Below are 18,823 nucleotides of genomic sequence, written 5' to 3'. Positions count from 1 at the left end.
TGTTACCAGCTTCAGTTGGTCCAAGGTGGGAGTTGCTGCCCAGTGTATTAGACGCTCTGATAACCTCTAACGACACTACAATCAACTTAGAAGAATGAGGACAGTGAAACACAGGCAGTTTGGAGAGGGTGCTGGCTTTGCCCAGTGGGTCTTAATATCTTCTGTTGATAATACCAATGTATTTAGCAGAAAAGAGGCTAGACTAGATGGGACTTCTTGGGCTGCCTTCCAGGCTGTTTCATTCCCTGAAACCGTCTCGTGGGTTGTGGTAGGTCTTGGTTTGGGGCAAAGGGCAGAAGTTTCAGGGATTATTGTCCTGCTGACAGCATGAAGCTTCCCATGCATGTCCCAAATAGTTGGAGTGGAGAACGGCTCTGTTGGGAGGCTGGCAGCATGTGCACGTGCCAGTAGCCTTCATCTGACCCAGGCTTGTGTGTGGACAGCATCACAGAAACATTCAACCAAAGGATGTTGTGCCTGTGTCATCCTGCCTGCCCTGGGTGACACTGGGACAAGCCTGTGCCACTTGATCTTCTTCTCTGGCTGGACACATACGTAGGTGTGATGGGGTGATTTATCTTTGCCTTTTGAATGTGGCTATTTCCTGCTCCTTTTTTTTTTTTTTTTGTGTAGTTAATGAAACTTGAGCAGGAAACGGTAAAGACCACTCCTGTTGACAGCTCAGAGCAAATGAGGCACCAGGTGGTCAGAAGAAGAAATTGTACTCAACTGAGTGTGTCCATGTGCTAAAACTGTACAAGTTGAATTGAAGTAGAAAATGGCAGAAAGATACGGAAAGTTTTAGTGGGGCTGGCTGCTGCAGGAGGAAAGCTCGAGGTGACTGGGGCTCTCCCTCGAGAGAGAGGGGTATTGGGCTGTAAACAGAGATTTTTAAAATCAGAGGGCGCCGTAGGTGATGTGTCTGGCTCACAATGGAAGGAAATTGTTTTTAGCCTGTACAGTTCAGCTCCAAAACTCCCTGCTGACAGATGCCTTGGTAGGTACTTACGTTTTTGTCCTTTCTGGAAATACTGGATAACCTCCCACAAGACAGGCCCATTAAACACTTGGGTACCATCTCACTGAGAGTGGCCAGGGTTTAGAAGGCTGGTGCCAGGAGGTGGATCAAGCATTTAAAAACCAGTCAAGTTTTCTCCTTCATGAATGTCCTGCTTTTGAGTTGATCCACAGGTGACTGTTGTGCTCTCCAGAGTTGCTTGTTTTTGGAGGGTGCTCAGGTCTTGAGTGAGGGCACGTTGCTGAGAAGATCTGGGGAACTGCCTGATTTTAGGAGCGGCTGTAGTCCTTGCACCCTCTGATTGCTCCAGAGTTAACCTGCCAAAAGCCTGCGTGGGATTATGCTCTGTGGTTTCTCTTGCCTCTTCGGAGTGGCCCATGAGGCTAGGTGAGGACGGGGGAAGGAGAAGCAGCAACAGGGACTCTGGAGCACCAGGAAGATGTTCCTGGTGTGCTCTCCTTGCCCAGCTCCAGGGAGACGAGGCAGTGCTGTCTGTGACTTGCCGGGAGGTGGCACTCCAGCCCCGTGGCTGCCTGTCCCCAGGTGCGAGCCATGCCATGGGTAAGGACAGGCACCTTTGGAGGTGGGCAGGAGTCAGCTTGTCCCCTGAGCTTAGGAGAAAGGACTGCCTTGAAAAGCACGCAAGCAAAACTGACCAAGAGCGCAGCTAGGCAGCAACTCCGAAACAAGCTCTCTGTTCCCTAAATCACTTGCTGCTACTGATTTTTGTCCTGTTGTGCTCCTCTCCTGGCACCGCGATGACTCTTTCCTGGCTCTCATTCTCTCCAGGAACTCTTCTGTGGCAAGCATTGCATTGTTAGCACCAAAATATTGAGGAAGTTGGCTCATTTCCCTTTTGTTTTTTCAAGTGGTGGCTGTAGCTGGCAGCCTCTGCCGCCGCGTATCGTGGCAAGGAAAAGCTCAACTCGTTGAGCTTGCCGTGGTCTCCATAAAACACCTGCTAGCTCTGTGTCTTGCTAGGCAGCTCCTCGCTGAAAGACTCTGGTACTTCCCTGTGTTTTGCAGCCGACCGTAGTAGGTTCTGACTGCTAGGCACAAGTTGGCTGTTAACATCTCTGCTCCAACACAAACAATTGCCTGTTTGGCTGAGGGAATGCAGCGATGTTCTGCAGGGCAGCAACAAACAGGTATTAAGTGTACTTGAAACAGCAAAACCCACTTCCTGAATTCAACAAGCACATATTGACTTGTGGGATGGAAGTGGGTTTTAGGTTCTTCTCGGTGATGGGCTGCCCTGCCTTTCTGTAAAGGCTTTGTTCTTTGTGTTAGCCTGACACGGTGCCGTGTCCTGGCTCTCTCTCCTTCCACTGTTCCTGTATCCAGTTTAGATAGGATTCTGTACCTGTGGTTCATGGTGTCAGTCCTGACTCTAGCCTGATCCAGTTGTCAGCTTTAGTATTTTTCCAAGGGGGATGGGGAGAAGAGGGTTTGTTTTTTTTTGCCCTTGCTTCAGCACAATCTCTTCCGTGCTCTGGAAAGTCTGGTTTCACAGCAGCCTGACATGAGGGCCCTGGCAGCTGTTGGGCCCCTTGAGCCCTTGCAGCAAGCTATGGGCAGAGAAGGGTTTGATCTTGCGTTCATATGGGCGAGCTGCTGGTAACTCTGTGGAAACTGAGTCCGCTGTAGGAGTGAGGTCTGAGGGGGAGCTGGGTCTAAACGCATTTTCCAAATCCACCATCAAGCCTGTCGTCAGAGGACAGACTAGGTTGTCTTTTGTCTTTACCTCACCAGTCTGCTAGGGCTGGGAACTGGGTTCTTTGCTGCCCTGAGGATGCAGCTGGGAACTTGGCTTTCAATGTGTTTTCGTGGTCACAAGACGTGTTTTTGATGAGGCTGCATGTACCTTTTCCCCTTGCGCATGCCTTTTCTTAGCTGACACTTCCCTCCGTTACCTTTTCCGTGACCCAGTCCTGCTCTGCCTCTCCCCTGCACTGGATAGATCTAGTTTCTACTGCATGACTTTGAACTCAAACTTAATCTTGCAGCAGTGGTTTTTCTGGAACCAAATTGTTTCAATCGCTACTTGAGCTGAAGAGCAATAATCCTCTTCTCCGGAGTAGGAAGTTGCCTATCTTTATTCTAAATATACTGGAGTGTGCATCCTGGCACGGCTGCAGAGGTTACTCCTTTTGAAGTCCTTCCTTGCAGACGAAAAAACTCCAAATGCTTTACGTCAGACACTTGCAGTTTCTTTGGCTGAATGCAACACTCTGAAGGATCTTTCCTAATGCTGCTGTGGTTAAAACTGTGCTAGACCATTTTCAATTAGTTGTTGACTCCTTGGTGGCAGCGAGATTGGGAAGAAAAATTATCGTAGCGGTTGGAGATCCTGCAATAAAAGGTTTATGAGCCTTTTCTGGCAGAGAGGGTTTTGGCAGAGAAGCACAGGTTTCTGACAAACAGCTTCCCTATTTGCAGGGAGTGCAAAGTTGAACTGATAAGCCAAGTTCTTGGAGGGATTATGCAATATTCAGAATTAGAGGGCATGTAATTAATGGTCTGGAAACGATCACGGACTTGCATCCTGCGGGTGGTAGCATCAGAACTGGATCTGTTCTCCTGTATACCCAAAGGGTGCAGATCTCATACCAGTTTCCCAGAAACGATGTCTATGAAAATGGACTGGGTCGTGTGCCTAAGTGGTGACTGTAGAAGTCATCTTTCAAAATGGTGTGACTGCAGGTGTCCTTATCAGAAAGGGACTATTTGAAAAGTGGATTTCACTGTGTATTACATTAAGGAGATGCTTTTTTTTCCCAAAAAACCTCTAGTGCCTGGGAGAACACTTTATTTGGCCAGTGGATTTGAACTGAAACAGCATAACCTTCCTGCTACTGACCAGCACTGTCCTTCTCTTGGAAGGTGCCTAGGAAGCACAGCAACCCACAGTGATGATTGGAAAAGCTAGAAAAATGTTATCGATGGCAATCAAGGTGCAGCAAAATGCTACTGAGGAGCTCCAGGTGTAGGTCTGTGTTTCACTAAGATAGATAAATCTTTAATGACACCCTGCAACTCTGAGAAGGGGCTCTGGCTTGCAAGCTGTGAGTGATGAGGTGAGAACCATCACCCCTGGTTAAAACCCCTGTCCAAGCTGATGCTCTTTCATCCAGAGGCAGCGTGTGGACTTAACTGTCTTCTTGGGCTTTGTTTAAAGCTGAATCCCTCTGGTAATTCTGCAGCTCACAGGAACAGTCCTTCCAATTCCCTCGTGTTCTTCCTCACAATCTTCCCCTCTACAAGCTGACCAGCATGTCTGTTAGAGGCATAAAACAGGGAGGGAGGGAGTATGTTAGGGGGGTATCAGTGCTCCTCTGATCAATTTATGTGTGGTTGCAACTTTTCTGGAGGACAACCTGTGTGCAGCGCCTTCTGTTGGACGAATATTCACTGGGTGCTTCTGTCCCCGTGTAAAATGCTTTTCTCTTTGGTTAAAACCATTCTCAAGGTCTTCTGTTGGGCTTCTGTTTGGGGCTGTTCAGCCTGGAGAAGAGAAGACTCCGTGGTGATCTTATAGCAGCTTTCCAGTACCTAAAGGGGGCCTACAGGAAAGCTGGAGAGGGACTTTTTACAGGGGTGTGTAGTGATAGGACAAGGGGCAATGGATTTAAACTGAAAGAGGGCAGATTTAGGTTAGATATAAGAAAGAAATTCTTTACATTGAGGGTGGTGAGGTACTGGAACAGGTTGTCCAGAGAAGTTGTGGATGCCCCATCCCTGGAGGTGTTCAAGGCCAGGTTAGATGAGGCTTTGAGCAACCTGGTGTAGTGGAAGGTGTCCCTGCCCATGTCAGGGGGTTGGAACTAGATGATCTTTGAGGTCCCTTCCAATCCAAACCATTCTATGATTCTGGTGTTGGACCTTAGCAGCCTTTGTTTTCCTTTTACCTTTCTATCCATTTGCCTCACCCCGTGCTCTAGGCTGACCAGTTCAGCCCAGAGAAGGCCTGGAGGCCAAGGACATTGCTTCTGAAGACTTCTTGAGGGCATCTTGGGTCCTAGTCCCCTTTTCCAGAGCCGTCTGTAAGCCTCTTTGCAGTCTAGAAAATACTTAGAGCTTTGCCTAAATACTGCAAAATACTGCAGCATTGAGAGGCCAAGCAAAATCATGTGTCTACCCCACATGGTTTACAGCATGTCAAGTGGGATGATGGTTTTTCTTGTCTTCTGCTGGCGGTGGATCTGTACACACAGTAATGTTCAGTGCATTATCTAAGCCCAGACCACACATTCACTGAGAATTGGGTGAGGGTGTTTAGGCCGTCAGACTCACTCAGCTTTTTTAGCTGCTTCAAGTAGTTTTGAGGACTGTGTGAGTTTGCACAGTGCAGCCTTTAATCTTCTTTTATATCTTTGGAATGGTTTTTGGTTTGTTTGGGTTTTTTTTTTAGTGCTTTACTTGTAAGGAAGGTAAGAAGACAGTATATGCAAGTCTGGCTTTTGCAGCTGACCTACGTGAAAGCAGCACAATTAGATGTTTCTGGTCAATATTTAAAATGTAATTAGCACTAAAGTCTACTCAGCACAGCAGAGTGCCAGGGCTCAACCTTGAGTACCAGCCTAGTGTTTCTCAAGCTTCAAGGCGTCAAGTTTAAGGAACTAGACGCTCTTGCATGAGGCTGTGAGATGTTTGAAACATTCTCTGGTGTTTCAAGGGGCTCCTACTGATCTAGAACGTGTCATCATGTTCATAAAACCTCAAAATTAAAGTACTTCTAGCTCTTTTTCTCGTTAGCCTTTAATGCAGCAAACACCATATGACTGCTTGCAAGTTACCGGATGATAGCACTGGAAAACTGAGGTCAGTATCCCAAGAGACCTAGACTCACTCAAAGATGGTAAAAATCATGTGGAGATGCGGTTAAATATAGATTAATGCTGAGAACATTCCTGGATACTTGGGTTTGAAAAGCTGCCACAGCCTTTGTCGTACTGTGAAGTTACAGCTCTTTGCTGTGAAACGCTCTCGTTTCGTGGGGCACCCGCTTACTGGCTGAGTGCCCTTGGTTTGTGGCAGCAACCCTGAAATTCTCAGCTTTCTCTTCGGCAGGTTCATGAAGCTACTGCTCAGGTGTGGTTTTTGTTGGTGTGACTCTAGGAAAGACAGCATAAGACAGGAAGAGATCAGCACCCTTTGAGCAGACACCGTCACATGCTGCCTCTACTCTTGCTGGTCCTTATACTGCCTGATCTTCAGCTGCAGACAAGGGGCAGAACTGCTCCTGGCCAGAAGCTGCTGGTCTGACGTGTTCTAGTCTGAGCTGAAAAACTGATTTAAGGATTTGACTTGGCTCATCCACTGTCTGTTACTTGAACAAGCCTCAGTGATGCACTGAGGTCTTCCTGATGTGCAACGTCTCTCTCCAGTTCAGGACAGCTGTGCAGTTATAGTAAATAACTATAAATGGTCTTAAAATGACACTCCAGATACAAACATCCCAGCTGTTGACGCTATTCTTAGTGTCAGCTACTGCTCTTTTGTGCTTTGAAGTCTGCGTGTTGCTTTCCCCCATGACTGCTTACATTCAGAGCTTGAGAGGTGTGACAAGTGGCTCTGCGTGCTGTCCCCTTCGCTCAGGTCTTGAACCCAGTGGGTTCAAGAGATGGAGCTGTGTACTTTGCACAAACCCAAGGAAGCTGCAGTACAACCAGCCTGAAACTTTTTCCTTGGGTTACTCTCCCCTCCAGCCCCTGAGTGCATGCACCGGATGAGCTGTGAGAGGGAAGCACTAAATGATAAAGTGACTGTAGTCAAAACAACTTCATCATCATTTAAAGCTGTCTCTAGAATCCATGCTGAGTTCAGAGCACTGCTCTGATCCCACTGGAGATTTCCCTTTTTCATCCCAAAATAAACACATGCTTCTGTAGTAATCTGAGTAACTGCCCGGTGCAGCCACACAGGGACTTGTGCCTTGCTAGCATTAGTCTGTGTTCAAGTCCAACGCTGGTTTTGGAAAGTGTGGACGTTGCCTGGAGTGATGCGACACCTTAACCCATCCTGGCAACTCGGAGCCGCAGCCTGGTTCTTCCCTGGGATGCACTTCTGCATCAGCCCGCTGCTCTCGGCCTTTGCTGGTGACAGGAGGGCTGTCCTCATGACCCGGTGCAGAGCAGCTGTTAAGCTCCAGTTTGGCATGGCTTTCGGAGGATCCCTGAGAAAGGCAGGTCATGCAATGTTCCGTCATTAGTCATGCTTTGTGACCGCTCGAAGTATTGTTTACAGTTTCTTTAGTATCCTGGAGCAGAAAGCAATAAAAAAACCAACTGATCTACTGTAGGACAATGACTCTTTATGATTAGATTAGATTAGGAAGTGGGGGAGGGAGAAGCTCTAACTATCTTGAGGTCGCTGCCTTGCAGGGCCAGGCCGTGCCCAAGTGCCTTCAGGCCAAGCTGTAAATGCCCCATGTGATGAGCTTCCATGCATTTTATGTGCTCACTTGCTAAAAAGCCTTTCCAAGTATTCAGCGGGCCACCGCAGTCTTTCTTGCGTGGCTCATGTGTCTGTGACTGAACTTCAATAACTCCAAAAGGAGGAAGACGTACATTGGCAAAGTACCTGTATGTGGCTTTTGCGTATGTGCTTTCCTCCTCTTTGCTTCCAGTTAACCATGGATGGCTATCCCAGAATTTAGCTTCTGAGGCCTGGCTCTCGTCTTGTTTTCTCAGAGAGGTCTCATCTGTGCCTGTCTGAGACCATACCTCCCAAAACCAGCGGTGAGAGTGATATCTCTGACCTGCCGCTGCTAGATGGAACATTTCTTCCCCACCCCACCACCTCGTTTGGCTTCTCTAGGCATATCCCAGCCTGACTTTGTGGCGTTATGCGAGTGTCGCCCAGTGTGTATTGTGCTGAACTGGGTGCTGCTGGAGGGGCGAAGATACTGGCCCCAGTTGTCTTAGACTTCAGGAAGCCGTAAGCCAACATCTCTCTCCCGCTGTGGATGGTATTTCTATGCTCACTGACTCTTTCCTGTCCTTTAATAAGAAATTCTGCTCTTTGAGACGTTACTGACACTTCTCAGTATCGGCTAAAACCGTATTTCTGTGAATGTGAATTTCTGGAATATACCACACCTCAAGTCAGTGGGTGACAGGAAGAGCGAGGCAGGGCGTAACGGTGCACGTGAAACTCTGGCTGAACATACACTCTTTTTGTGTCCATCTGCCTTGTGTGGGCAGATAGCTCAAAGCAGGAGTGTAAATCACGTTCTTGCCCAAGAGAGTTTTGCTCTGGTCTGTGCGGAGGCAAGGTTGGGAGCTTAAGGTGCCATTTTACCACTTAATTAGAACCCTGTTACCCCATGTAAGCTGTAGCTTAGAGCCTCCATGTAGTGCTTCCTCCTCTGAACTCCTACTGAGTGTTCCCAGTGAGCTAGTGCAGAGGCTTGTCCTCGCCACGGAGCTTGTTGGTCCTTCTGCTTGTCTCTAATCTCCCACTAGACCATTCCTGTGTCTGAATCTCTTTTCCATGCCAAGCGGGCTGCAGTAAGACTTCATGGTGTTGCAAGGGACCAGCTACTCCTGTTTTCTGATGTGTCCCGTAGTCTGGTCCTCTTAGTAGCTGCTAGTGAAGGTTAAAATGCTCTCAGAGGGCTCTGAGCACACATTGACCACAAAAGCTGAAACGTTTGAAGTTATTAAGAGCATCATAAGAGATGAGGAGGATGATGACAAAAGCTGCTCTATTAAACAAGTAGTTGGAGATTCCTAGCAAAACTGCTGTCACCGTGATAAATCTAATCCTTTGGGCCTGGGAGGAAAGGCCAGTGTAGCCAGGACCTCTGCTGGGATCTTAGTACAGCTGTGCTAATGGAGGCGGATGCCCCTGGTCAGGACCTGGCACAGGAAAGCAAGTGTTGTCCCTTCCACGGATGAAAAGAGGCTTTTCCAGCTGCCCTGGTGCTAGAAGACTTGCCTCATAATCATGATTGACTGAGCCATGACAGTTTTTACTGGGACGAAGCAGGGACTGAATGTGAATAAAGGTGATCTGGGCTTGCTTGAAGGATATGGGGACTATCAGGAAGGATCAGATAGGGGTGCTGGTGTCTGCCTGGCCTTGGCAGGCACAAGAAGACCTTTGTCCTGCTGCAGCTCTCTTGCTATCATAAAGGTTTGAAATGCTGTCGCAGTGGAAACTTGAATGAGAAATTTCCCCTCTGTCTTGTGCGTGGTAACTCCTCCTCCTCCAGGGGTGAGTCCTTCTCTGACAGCAAGATTGATTAGTCTTGACAGGTAAAATACTCTTTCAAAAAGTTGCTGCTGGGCCTCCTTAGAGGCCTTGGCATTTGATCTATAGACTGCATTTCCCCAGACTTCCAAAGGATGGGGAAACAAGCAAGTTAAGGGGTGTAAATGAAATGAAGAGAGCCATGCTCTGCACTCTGGCATTGGAATCCAGCTGGGTTGTCTCTCCTGGGACCATCAGTCTGAAAGCAGGAGCTTCTCACGCACGGAGGGAGTCAGACTTGGGCTGCTCTCCCCAAACCTGGCTGTGACTTTCATTCTGAGCTGGACTGGGAGGGCATGGATGAGCTCACTGTGACTCCAGTATGCCAGGAGCTAAGCTGCTCTGAAGACCTGCGAACAGAAAGGGCTCCAGGCACTTTCCCTCAGTTCCTCTTGCATGGTTGACTTTGGCCAGGCTCCTTGCAAGTGGCAAATACCTTGTAGAGAGCAACATCCATGGTAAGCTGGGAATAGAAAGAGGTGTGCTAGCATACTGTGCAACACCCATATTTCCCTGCCTGTTCCTCCATCGTAGGCTGAGTTGAAGAAACAAATTTGGTCTGGTCCTAGGATGTCGCCTTGCTTTGGTGAGAGTGATCCTACCTATGGTCTTTCCTGAAAGCTACCGTGTTGCACTAAGCAAACTTGCGTGTTTGAGGGCAGATGGTGGAGCTGGGAGGGAGATGATCTTCTGTGTCCTTGGTCTGGTACACCTCGTGGAGATGCATCTGCGTGAGGGTGCAGATGCTTGTGTTTACCAGGAACAAGCTGCTTACTGCGAGGGACTTACTCTCCATTCTCGTAAACAGGTCCTTCTTGCTGTCCTGGAGATTGCAATCATCTCCATAGTGAGAGCTGCACGAACAGGAGGCAGGATAACGACCCCACAGGTTAAAGGGCAAAAGGAGGTTTCCTAGTACGTGGAGCTTGTGCTGGTGTGCTGTGGTTCTAGATCGAACATCCCTGGACAGTTAGGCTGCAAACACAGAAAGGCTCTCCGTAAAAATAGCGGGGCCGGGAGGTGCGTTACCTGTGGAGGAAAGAGAAGCACCTGTTTGAGGAAGTAAGGTGTGGGTTTGCTCATGGACGTGCCCTTTGAGCATATTTGAGAGGCAGTAAGCTCAGCTAATAAAACCTCCTGAAATCTGCCTTTAACTGGCTCTGCTTACCTGCCTGTGGTGTGGTTCAAAGGGAAACAGGGCTGCACAGTATCCTCCTTGTTAGCTCAGAAATAAAGAGCAGCAGCATCCTAGTGCTGGACAAATCTCTGCAGATCCTTGCTGTTCCCACCCTTGTCCCAGTCCCAGTGTGCTGCCCTTAAGTTCCTTTTGTTCAGTACCCAAGTACACGTGGGAAGCCTGAACCTCAACAGAGCTCCAACTCCAGATGTGTACAGCTCCTCTGCTTTTCTAGTTCAGGCCTGATCCCGTTTGGTTTGGAGCTGCTCCTGACAAGGAGGGCTTTCTTCAGGTCTTTTCCATCATCTAACTTTTTAGAGTTAAGAGTTCTAGCAGTGAGAGCAAAGAAGTGTAAAATTCCAGATATCCTGCTCTTCCAGCATCTGTGCCCCTTCCCTCTGCTGCTTGGGGACGTTTGCAAAGAGGTCTTCTGCTGACTGAAAAAAACCCTCATCTTACTTGATGTTTTTCAGGTTCATGGTTTGATTGGCTTAGGGCTCAGCTCGTGGTGAAGGTGTTCTTGCTGGGGATGCTTTTCTTCTTTAAACTGAAACCGGGGAGATTTCGATTAGATATAAGGAAGAAATTCTTCCCTCTGAGGGTGGTAAGGCACTGGAACAGGTTGTCCAGAGAAGTTGTGGCTGCCCCATCCCTGGAAGTGTTCAAGGCCAAGTTGGATGAGGCTTTGGGCAACCTGGTCTAGTGGAGAGTGTCCCTGCCCATGGCAGGGGGGTTGGAACTAGATGATCTTTGAGGGTCCCTTCCAACCCCAACCATTCCATGATTCTTAGCTCCTTGTGTTTACATGATGCCTTGATCCCTTGCTTGGATCTTCTACTTGAAGAAGGCCACCAACCTTTCTTGTATTCCTAGTCTTAAGGCCAGGTGTGTCTCCCCTCTCTGGACTGGGAAGTGATCCTGCCCCTCTACTCAGCACTGGTGATGCCTCACCTGCAGTACTTTGCCCAGTTCTGGGCTCCTCAGTGTGAGAGACACATGGACATACTAGAGAGAAGGGCCACGAAGGTCTTGTGTTGGTGGAACTTGTGCTGATTGCTGTGGTTCCAGATTGAATGTCCTATTGCTGCAGTGCCAAAGACTGAACCTGCTAATCCTGTATAAGGGCTTCCTCCTGCAGAGAACTTGGTTAGGGACGTCATGACGTGGGCTAACGCAAAAGAGCGGGTAGCTTTTGGTGGCAGAGGTGTGAGAAAGCTCGCGTGTAGTTTTGTGAGGGTGTGAACGAAGGTCGTGCCAAAGCTGCCAACCCTGTTGTCTTTGGAAGGGAACGAGGCTGCAGAAACGTGACCCTTTCTCTACAGTCTTGGCAAGATGGAACAGGGCTGCTGGCAACGAAGCTGAGCTCGAGTCAGGCCTTCTGCACATTCCCCTTTGCTGGTGTTCTACCACGCGTGCTTTTGAGTGCGCTCTCTGCAGAGCATGGCAAAGTGAGGAGAGCAGTGGGAATGCTGGAAAGCCAACTGTTCCCAGCTGCCTTGTGGGAAGGCTTGGGGAAGCTGGAGCCAGGCTCCTCTTGGAGGTGTGTGGGGTTAGGATGAGAGACAGAAGACAAATGGCCACGAGGGTAATTCTGAGTAGTTGTTAGGAAAAGACTTTGTTGTGAGTATGGGTAGACAGTGGGGAGGTTGTTAGATACACATCCTAGCAAATAATTTGAAGTTCAGCTGGACAGTGCCCTGAGCTGGCTGTGCTTGGAGCAGGACGTCAGCCTGGAGACCTCCAGAAGTCTCTTCCAACCTAATACCCTTCACTGGTAGGTAGGAGATGCCCACGTGGTATGGCTAAGCTGTAGCACAAATCACAGCCTGGGACTACGCCTGACTCCCTTTTCCTAGGCTGGCGTGATAAGGAGACATTACAGAAGTGACTTTATTAGGCCTTTGTGGGAAGGGTGTGTCTTTCTGGAGATGCTTACAGGGACTGCAGATGTGTGCCCATCTGGTGCCAGGTGCTAGTTTTTGTATTATTTGTATTTTTATTGTGACAGGCTTCCTCTTGCGTTCTTCCAGGTACAGCTACATGATCGACAACGTCATTCTGCTGATCACTGGGACCCTGCACCAGCGGTCGATCTCCGAACTGGTGCCCAAGTGTCACCCTCTGGGAAGCTTTGAGCAGATGGAAGCCGTGAACATTGCTCAGACGCCTGCGGAGCTCTACAATGCAATCCTGGTGGACACTCCCCTGGGTGAGTGGAGCCTTTCAGAATACCTCTCAGCTGTGTGAGGAGCAGATGTCCCTTTCTCCCCCAGCCTAACTACATCCAGATAAGTCTAAGTTGTGCTCCAGGAAGACAAAGGGGTTGGTAATGTGCAGCTGCGGCCATATTGCCTGTGGTGGCTGGGCTCGAGTTCAGGTTTATGCCCGTCCTTTGCCAGTTTTTCTTCTAGAGGACCAGCTACCTTTCTGTATGCTTCAACAAATGTCCAAACCAGCACGCTGGTAGTGCAGGCTGCTGGCGAGTTTGGTTTGTGTGTGCCAGGCCTTGGCCTGTCATGGCAGTGCAGGTGTAGTTAGATCCGACCTGTTACATGTGTCCATTTACCAGCTCTTCTGCGAGTTGTGACCTGAAACTGGGGAGGAAGGAGGAAGTTTGGAGTGTTTTTAGACAATGAGATCTTTTTTAATAATTGTCATGGGACACATGGTGCGTGTGCTTCCTTAGTGAAAGGCTGTTGGGTCCTCTGCTGGAATAAGTCACTTAATTTCCAGCACTTGTAGCTGGACCATTGGGCAATTTTCATAGATAATTATAGAGATCTGCACGTGCCCACTCTTGTTCTGAGACTGATAAAATTAGCTCTAGATCAAGAAAAGCTCTTTACATACCAAAAAAATCCCAACGAGCAACAGGAGGAGGAAAAAAAAAAATTAAAAAATCTCCAAAATCATTTTTAAGCTGATTGTATAGCAAGATCCTGCACGGAGGTGTACTGTCTCAGGGCTACAAGCCTTGGCCAGGAGACACATGACATTAAAACCAAGTGTCTCATGAACAACGAGACAGATATGTTCTTTAAAGACAAAAGGTGTAGGAAGTGGTTCCTGAGAAAATATGGAATGTCTTTTTGCAGTAGTAGGAGAGGTAGTCACAGGAGACTTTCTAGGTTAGGATCTGTGTGGAAAAAAAGAAATGAGGTACGCCTGAGTCAGCGATTAATCATTCTTTTGGGGTTGCTAGAAAGAACAAAACACTTTAAATCATCATCTTGCCTTTAATAGAAATAGTTGGTTTTGGAACCGAAAGTGCCTTTGCAAACACTGTGTGTGATAATGGGGCAAGTGAAGTGGTTGTCATGGAAAAATGACTTGTCAGCTAGAGCCCAGGAAAGGAGAGAAGACATGTCTCAAGAGATCTGGGTTGCAAGGTGGGGCAGCAACGCAGCAGGAGAACCGAGGCTCTGCATGCAACCGAGTCGAGCCTGCTGTAGGGATGATGTGTGGGAAGAAAATCCTCCTCACAAGTCAGTGGGAACCTTCTCATTTTGAGAACATATAGAACTGAGTACTTAAAGGAGAATAGCTCTTGGAGACCTTAAAACTTTCAGCTGGATGTGGAGTGAAAATGCCCCGTTACACTGGTGAGGTGGTTCTGGAGAACAAGGCTTCTCATCGAGGGTCTTGCTCTTGCATTCCCGCACTGGTACGGGAGTGAGCTTTGCCTGCTCTGCCCTGGCCGGGCTGAGGTCTTCAGACCCTTGCCCTGGCCGTGCCCTTGAGGCTGTGTACCATCTAGTCAGCAGAAGAACACGGGGAGTAGCTGTGTTGCCTAAACAAGCAGGCATGTGAGCTCCAGTTGTTTAACTTGTGCTCTTTCCAGTGACCACACGCAAAGAAACAGCAGTTCTATCTCCTAAAAGTACTTGAGTAGCTACGTGGCTTGGTAGGAATGCCTAACCCCAAATGGCTCTCATAGGTTAGCAGGGCAAAATAAGACTTGCTGTTAGCCTAATTTGGGATATCGGAGGGCCAAAAACTGAAATAGCTGTGTTCTCATTCCTCTGCTACTCTGAAGTAGCCACTGCTTAGCTATCTGGGCTAGCCAGCGAGTCCTGCAGTGAAAACCAGTCCTGGCACGCTCTGTTTTCGTTTTTGCCAGCCGTAGGGAGCGGTGCTCCTCCAGCTACGTGGCATTGGTCTCTGATGCTGTTGCAAAGAAACCTTTGTGGGGGTTAACCTCCCTGTTCAGGCCACTCTAGACCCACAGTGCGGCTGTTCTCTGTGCCAGGGAGCTCGTGCTGTGAAAGTGGTGCATGCCAGAGGTGTGAACCTGCATCCTACCTGGTTTGCCACACAAAACAGAGCAGCGATCAGCTCTCAGCGTGAGCGCCGTGTCCTTTACCCACAGCTGGGCTGTGTAAGCTGAGAAGGGTCATGTTCCTCTAGCCAATTCAGCAAAGTTGGTTGCTGAGTGAGAGCTGAAGCCATAAAAGTCCTGTCAATGGGGTTTATTGTGCTCTTACTAACAAGTGAGTGGTGTAACAGCCTTGTGTTACTCTAGATGTACAACTCGTCTTTATCTGCAGCTTGCAGTACCCTTTGTTAGATCTGAAGTCTGCGTTCTTTTGGTGGCAACAACTTCTCAAACTCCCTCCCAGAAATACCCTGGCAAAGTACATAGGGCCGAACTTCCTACCAAAATACACTAGTTCATCCTTTCTCCAGTTGCTTACCTCCAGATGGAGAAATAAAAGGCCTTGGAAGAAGTGAAAAATGGGCTGGATAGACCTGACCAGGGGAAACAGCTCCTGACTCCAACCATGGAGTGTCATGGGCTGTAAAAGCTCTGACATCCCCATGCCTTCTTAATCCAACTAAGATACTGGAGGCTGAGGGAGAAGCACCAGCTTCCTGAGGACTCACTAGCTGCTGTCCTGCAGACGCCTGAGTGCTGCTGCCATGCTGTAGCAGGCAATTCGGAAGCTGTCTTGTCACCTCCGAGTGCCTGCATCTGGGAACAGTTTGAGTTCTGCTTGTTTGCAAATGTACGCTGCTCTGGCACTGATGCTGAGGGTTAGAGCTCAGAATTTCTGCTGAGAATAGGCTGTTAACCAAACCATAGGACCAAAGGATGAAGAAAGATTTTCATGTGAGAGCCCCAAAAATGATTGTAGCCTGGGGAACACTGGTGGAGCCTGAGGTTTTGAGTCGTGGCAATTTGGTGGCTTCAGAAGATAAGGACCAGGCCTGGGAGGCACAAGCTCAGCACAGGGTGTGCTTCTGCCTGGTATCGTTGAGGACTCTGGAAGGTGCTGGGCATGGGTCTGGTGAGGGCAATGCTAACTCTGTTGGGGGCTCTGTTTCAGCTGCTTTCTTCCAAGACTGCATATCCGAACAGGACCTGGATGAAATGAACATTGAGATAATTCGAAACACGCTGTATAAGGTGAGTGAGTCTCTGGGAAGGGAAAGAGATGGTAATTTCCCTGCTTGTTCTTAGCGTGGCTACAGCTCTGTCTTGGGTCAGGAGCTCCAACCTAAGCTGGCTTTCTTCATCGAGAGGGTATTTTCCTCTTGGAGTAGACTTAAAAATAATTTTGCTTTCTCTCTTTTCTTCTTCACTGGAGCGAGTAAATCATAGAATCATGGAATGGTTTGAGTTGGACGGGACCTCAAAGATCATCTAGTTCCAACCCCCCTGCCATGGGCAGGGACACCTTCCACTACACCAGCTTGCTCAAAGCCTGATCCAACCTGGCCTTGAACACTTCCAGGGATGGGGCATCCACAGCTTCTCTGGGCAACCTGTTCTAGTGCCTCACCACCCTCTGAGTGAAAATTTTCTTCCTTAGATCTAATCAAAATCTCCCCTTTCAGTTTAAAGCCATTTCCCCTTGTCCTGTTGCTACACGCCCTTGTAAAAAGTCTCTCTCCAGCTGACCAAGAGCTGGTTGCCTCCATGGGAAAATAAAGATCGTGCTCTTGGAGGGGACTGACATCCGATCACACAGTTCTGCAGAGTCAGAGCACCACAACTAGGCAGAGGGAGCTTTTTTTTTGGAGCTGTCAGGCTGTCAAGAGTCTGTGCAAGGGATTTTGCAGAGGTTATGTGTTTGGATAAAGTTCCTCAGCCCCAGGCAGGCAGGAGAAGGCTGCTCCTTAACCACACGAGTCTAGGTATGTAGTTAACGGCATTTAAAAGGCCAAAGCAGCCAGATCTTAAACTTGGTTGAAGGACTTCCACGGGCTTGGCTCTTTGTCTTGAGCTCTTTCAGAAGAGCCTCCAACAGTCTGCTCAAGCCTTCGGTGGCTGTGGTTGGGGTTAGATGCTCTTGGTAGAGCAGTGTCAAAGGTGCAGCCGGGGTGAAGGAGTCCTGCAGGCACAGGGATGTGGAGGGACTGAGGATCTCCTTGTCCCGAGCCTGCACAGAGAGCTGTTGTCTCCTCTGCCGGCCCCGTCTGGTTTTAGCTGGTGGTATCAAAGCATGTGTTTATGTGCAGGCCGCGGTATCGCTCCATCTCCACTCTCTGGATTAAGGGTGGGATGCAGATTGTATCTGCCCACCTTGTTTTGGCTGGTCACAGCCAGCTCGCAGTCAGTGTGACCTCTGCTTCCCAAGGAAGCTGTGGCCTCTTTGGAGAGGCAGAGAGCAGATCAGGCGTGAAGGGAAGGAGGCAAAGGGAGGGGAGAAGGAGCTGTGTGTCGGCAGTCATGCCCAGCTGCAGATGGCCTCTGGTGTGTACTGGTCTCTTGCTGTAACGGGGGGAGCTATGCCCGTGCACATAAATACCTGCACCCTTGCAAGGTGCAGAGCTCTGTGTTGAGCCGAGACAGGTGGGGGAAGGCAGGGAACAGAGTGAGCGCAGGGCAAACAGGTTGGGGGGTGTGGGGGGTGTCTCCTTGGGTCCCAGCCACCACATCCTTTCCCGTTTCCTTTCTGAAGCCTGATACTGCTTTGCGTTCTGCTCTTCCTACCCCCAAACTGAAGCGTAGAAGTCTGGTGTGTGCTGGGTGGGACTGGTTCTTGCTAAAGAGCAGCCCCAGGGGTTCTGTCGGTAGCAAATCATGGGGATGCAAGGATGGAAAAGGTAACTGCCGCTTACAGACTCTCACTTGAAGCCACGTCTCTCCCCGGGGACTGGAAAATGTGTAATACAATGCAAATGGTCTTCATGGGCAAATGAGGGAAATGAAATCGGGTCTGAAATCTGCACAGAGTTGCTCTGAGGAGCCGAGCCTGGGATGGATGCCTGCATCTGGGAGGAGTTGGCACGGGAGGGAGAAGTGCTACCTCGCAGACCTGGAGATTTTTTTTTTGAAGGAATCTGTGAGTGTGTAGGCAGAAGGTTTGAGCAGGATTCATAGAGGGAAAGCAATCACAAAGGTTTCTTGTTAGCAATGACAAATGAGCAGGTTCTTGAATGGAAATATGATGAAGATGGGGAGCAGAGGTTAGAAGTAAGTGATCAGCTCTTGGTGTAGAGGGTGGTCAGCAGTGGAGTCCAGCACTGCTGTGCACATCTGTAGCGTGTTTGTCCTGAACGCTGTCTCGTTCCTCTCCCCTCTCATCTCCAAATATGAACAGCAGAGCAGGAGAAGCTGCTCAGGAGAACACGTTTGAAGGTTTGGGTACAACGACTTCTGTATGGGAAATGACAAAACCAGTTGGGGTTCCTCACCTGGAGGAGGAGTGAACCCGAGCTGTGGTGGTAACGGCAGATTGCGTTGGGAAAGTCAGCGTGGATGGACAGGCCACACATCTCCCTTTAGGCTGGATGTGACAGACAGATGAGCCTAGCTGGAGGCAGAGGGTCAGCGTGTGGGTTCATGAAAGTGAAAGTCCATTAATGGTTATTAAATGCAAAGACACCACCGTGTCTGGGATAAGGGTTTCGGGACACTGGAGAGTTTCTGTAAATCGCTGTTGTCTGCAGAGGGGTCCGTAGGGGAGGGTACTCAATGCAGCTGTTTTACAGCCTGTGTTTCCATGGTGTCTGTGGTACTGGATCCTCATTCAGTGCTGGATGTTTGAGTTCACCTTTTTTTGCTTCTAAGGCCTTAAGTTTGTGTGTGAACTCTGAGAAGGGCAGAGGTGGTGACTAAACATCTTTCCCAGGTTCCCTTTTCTGTCAGCCTCAAGCAAAGTCCGTTATCCGTGCCCTTGTTCCTGCAGCGACTCCGCAGACCGATGCTCTGCGCTCTCCCGCATTTGAGCAGTGGCAAGTGCTGGGGATGACGTGTGATGCTCACCCAGCAGTGTCCTCTTGCACCGCGCGGTGACAAATATTTACAGAACGCCATAATCCAGGTGCTTTCCTAGTGCAGAGGCTGAGGGTGCCTAACGCGCGCGTTCCTGATCCCTCTTCAGTCCTGGAGTTGTTGTGACAAAGCAGAGATTTTTTTTTATTCC

The 18,823-nt window shown here is 49.1% G+C and overlaps 1 protein-coding gene across 1 annotated transcript in view; it reads left to right on the top strand.

Annotated features, from left to right (window-relative positions):
• Positions 1-18,823, top strand: part of ATP6V0D1 (ATPase H+ transporting V0 subunit d1) — a 35,904-nt gene that overhangs the window by 12,944 nt on the left and 4,137 nt on the right. The window contains exons 3-4 of the mRNA XM_086620873.1: positions 12,482-12,660; positions 15,779-15,858. Of these exons, the coding sequence (XP_086476999.1) occupies positions 12,482-12,660; positions 15,779-15,858 (259 nt within the window). The remainder of the gene's footprint in view (positions 1-12,481; positions 12,661-15,778; positions 15,859-18,823) is intronic.

This window comes from Tauraco erythrolophus, chromosome 15, assembly GCF_009769465.1.
Source record: "Tauraco erythrolophus isolate bTauEry1 chromosome 15, bTauEry1.pri, whole genome shotgun sequence".
Taxonomy (NCBI): domain Eukaryota; kingdom Metazoa; phylum Chordata; class Aves; order Musophagiformes; family Musophagidae; genus Tauraco; species Tauraco erythrolophus.
Note: the sequence above shows the minus strand (reverse complement) of the source record. Positions and strands in the feature narration are given on the sequence as shown.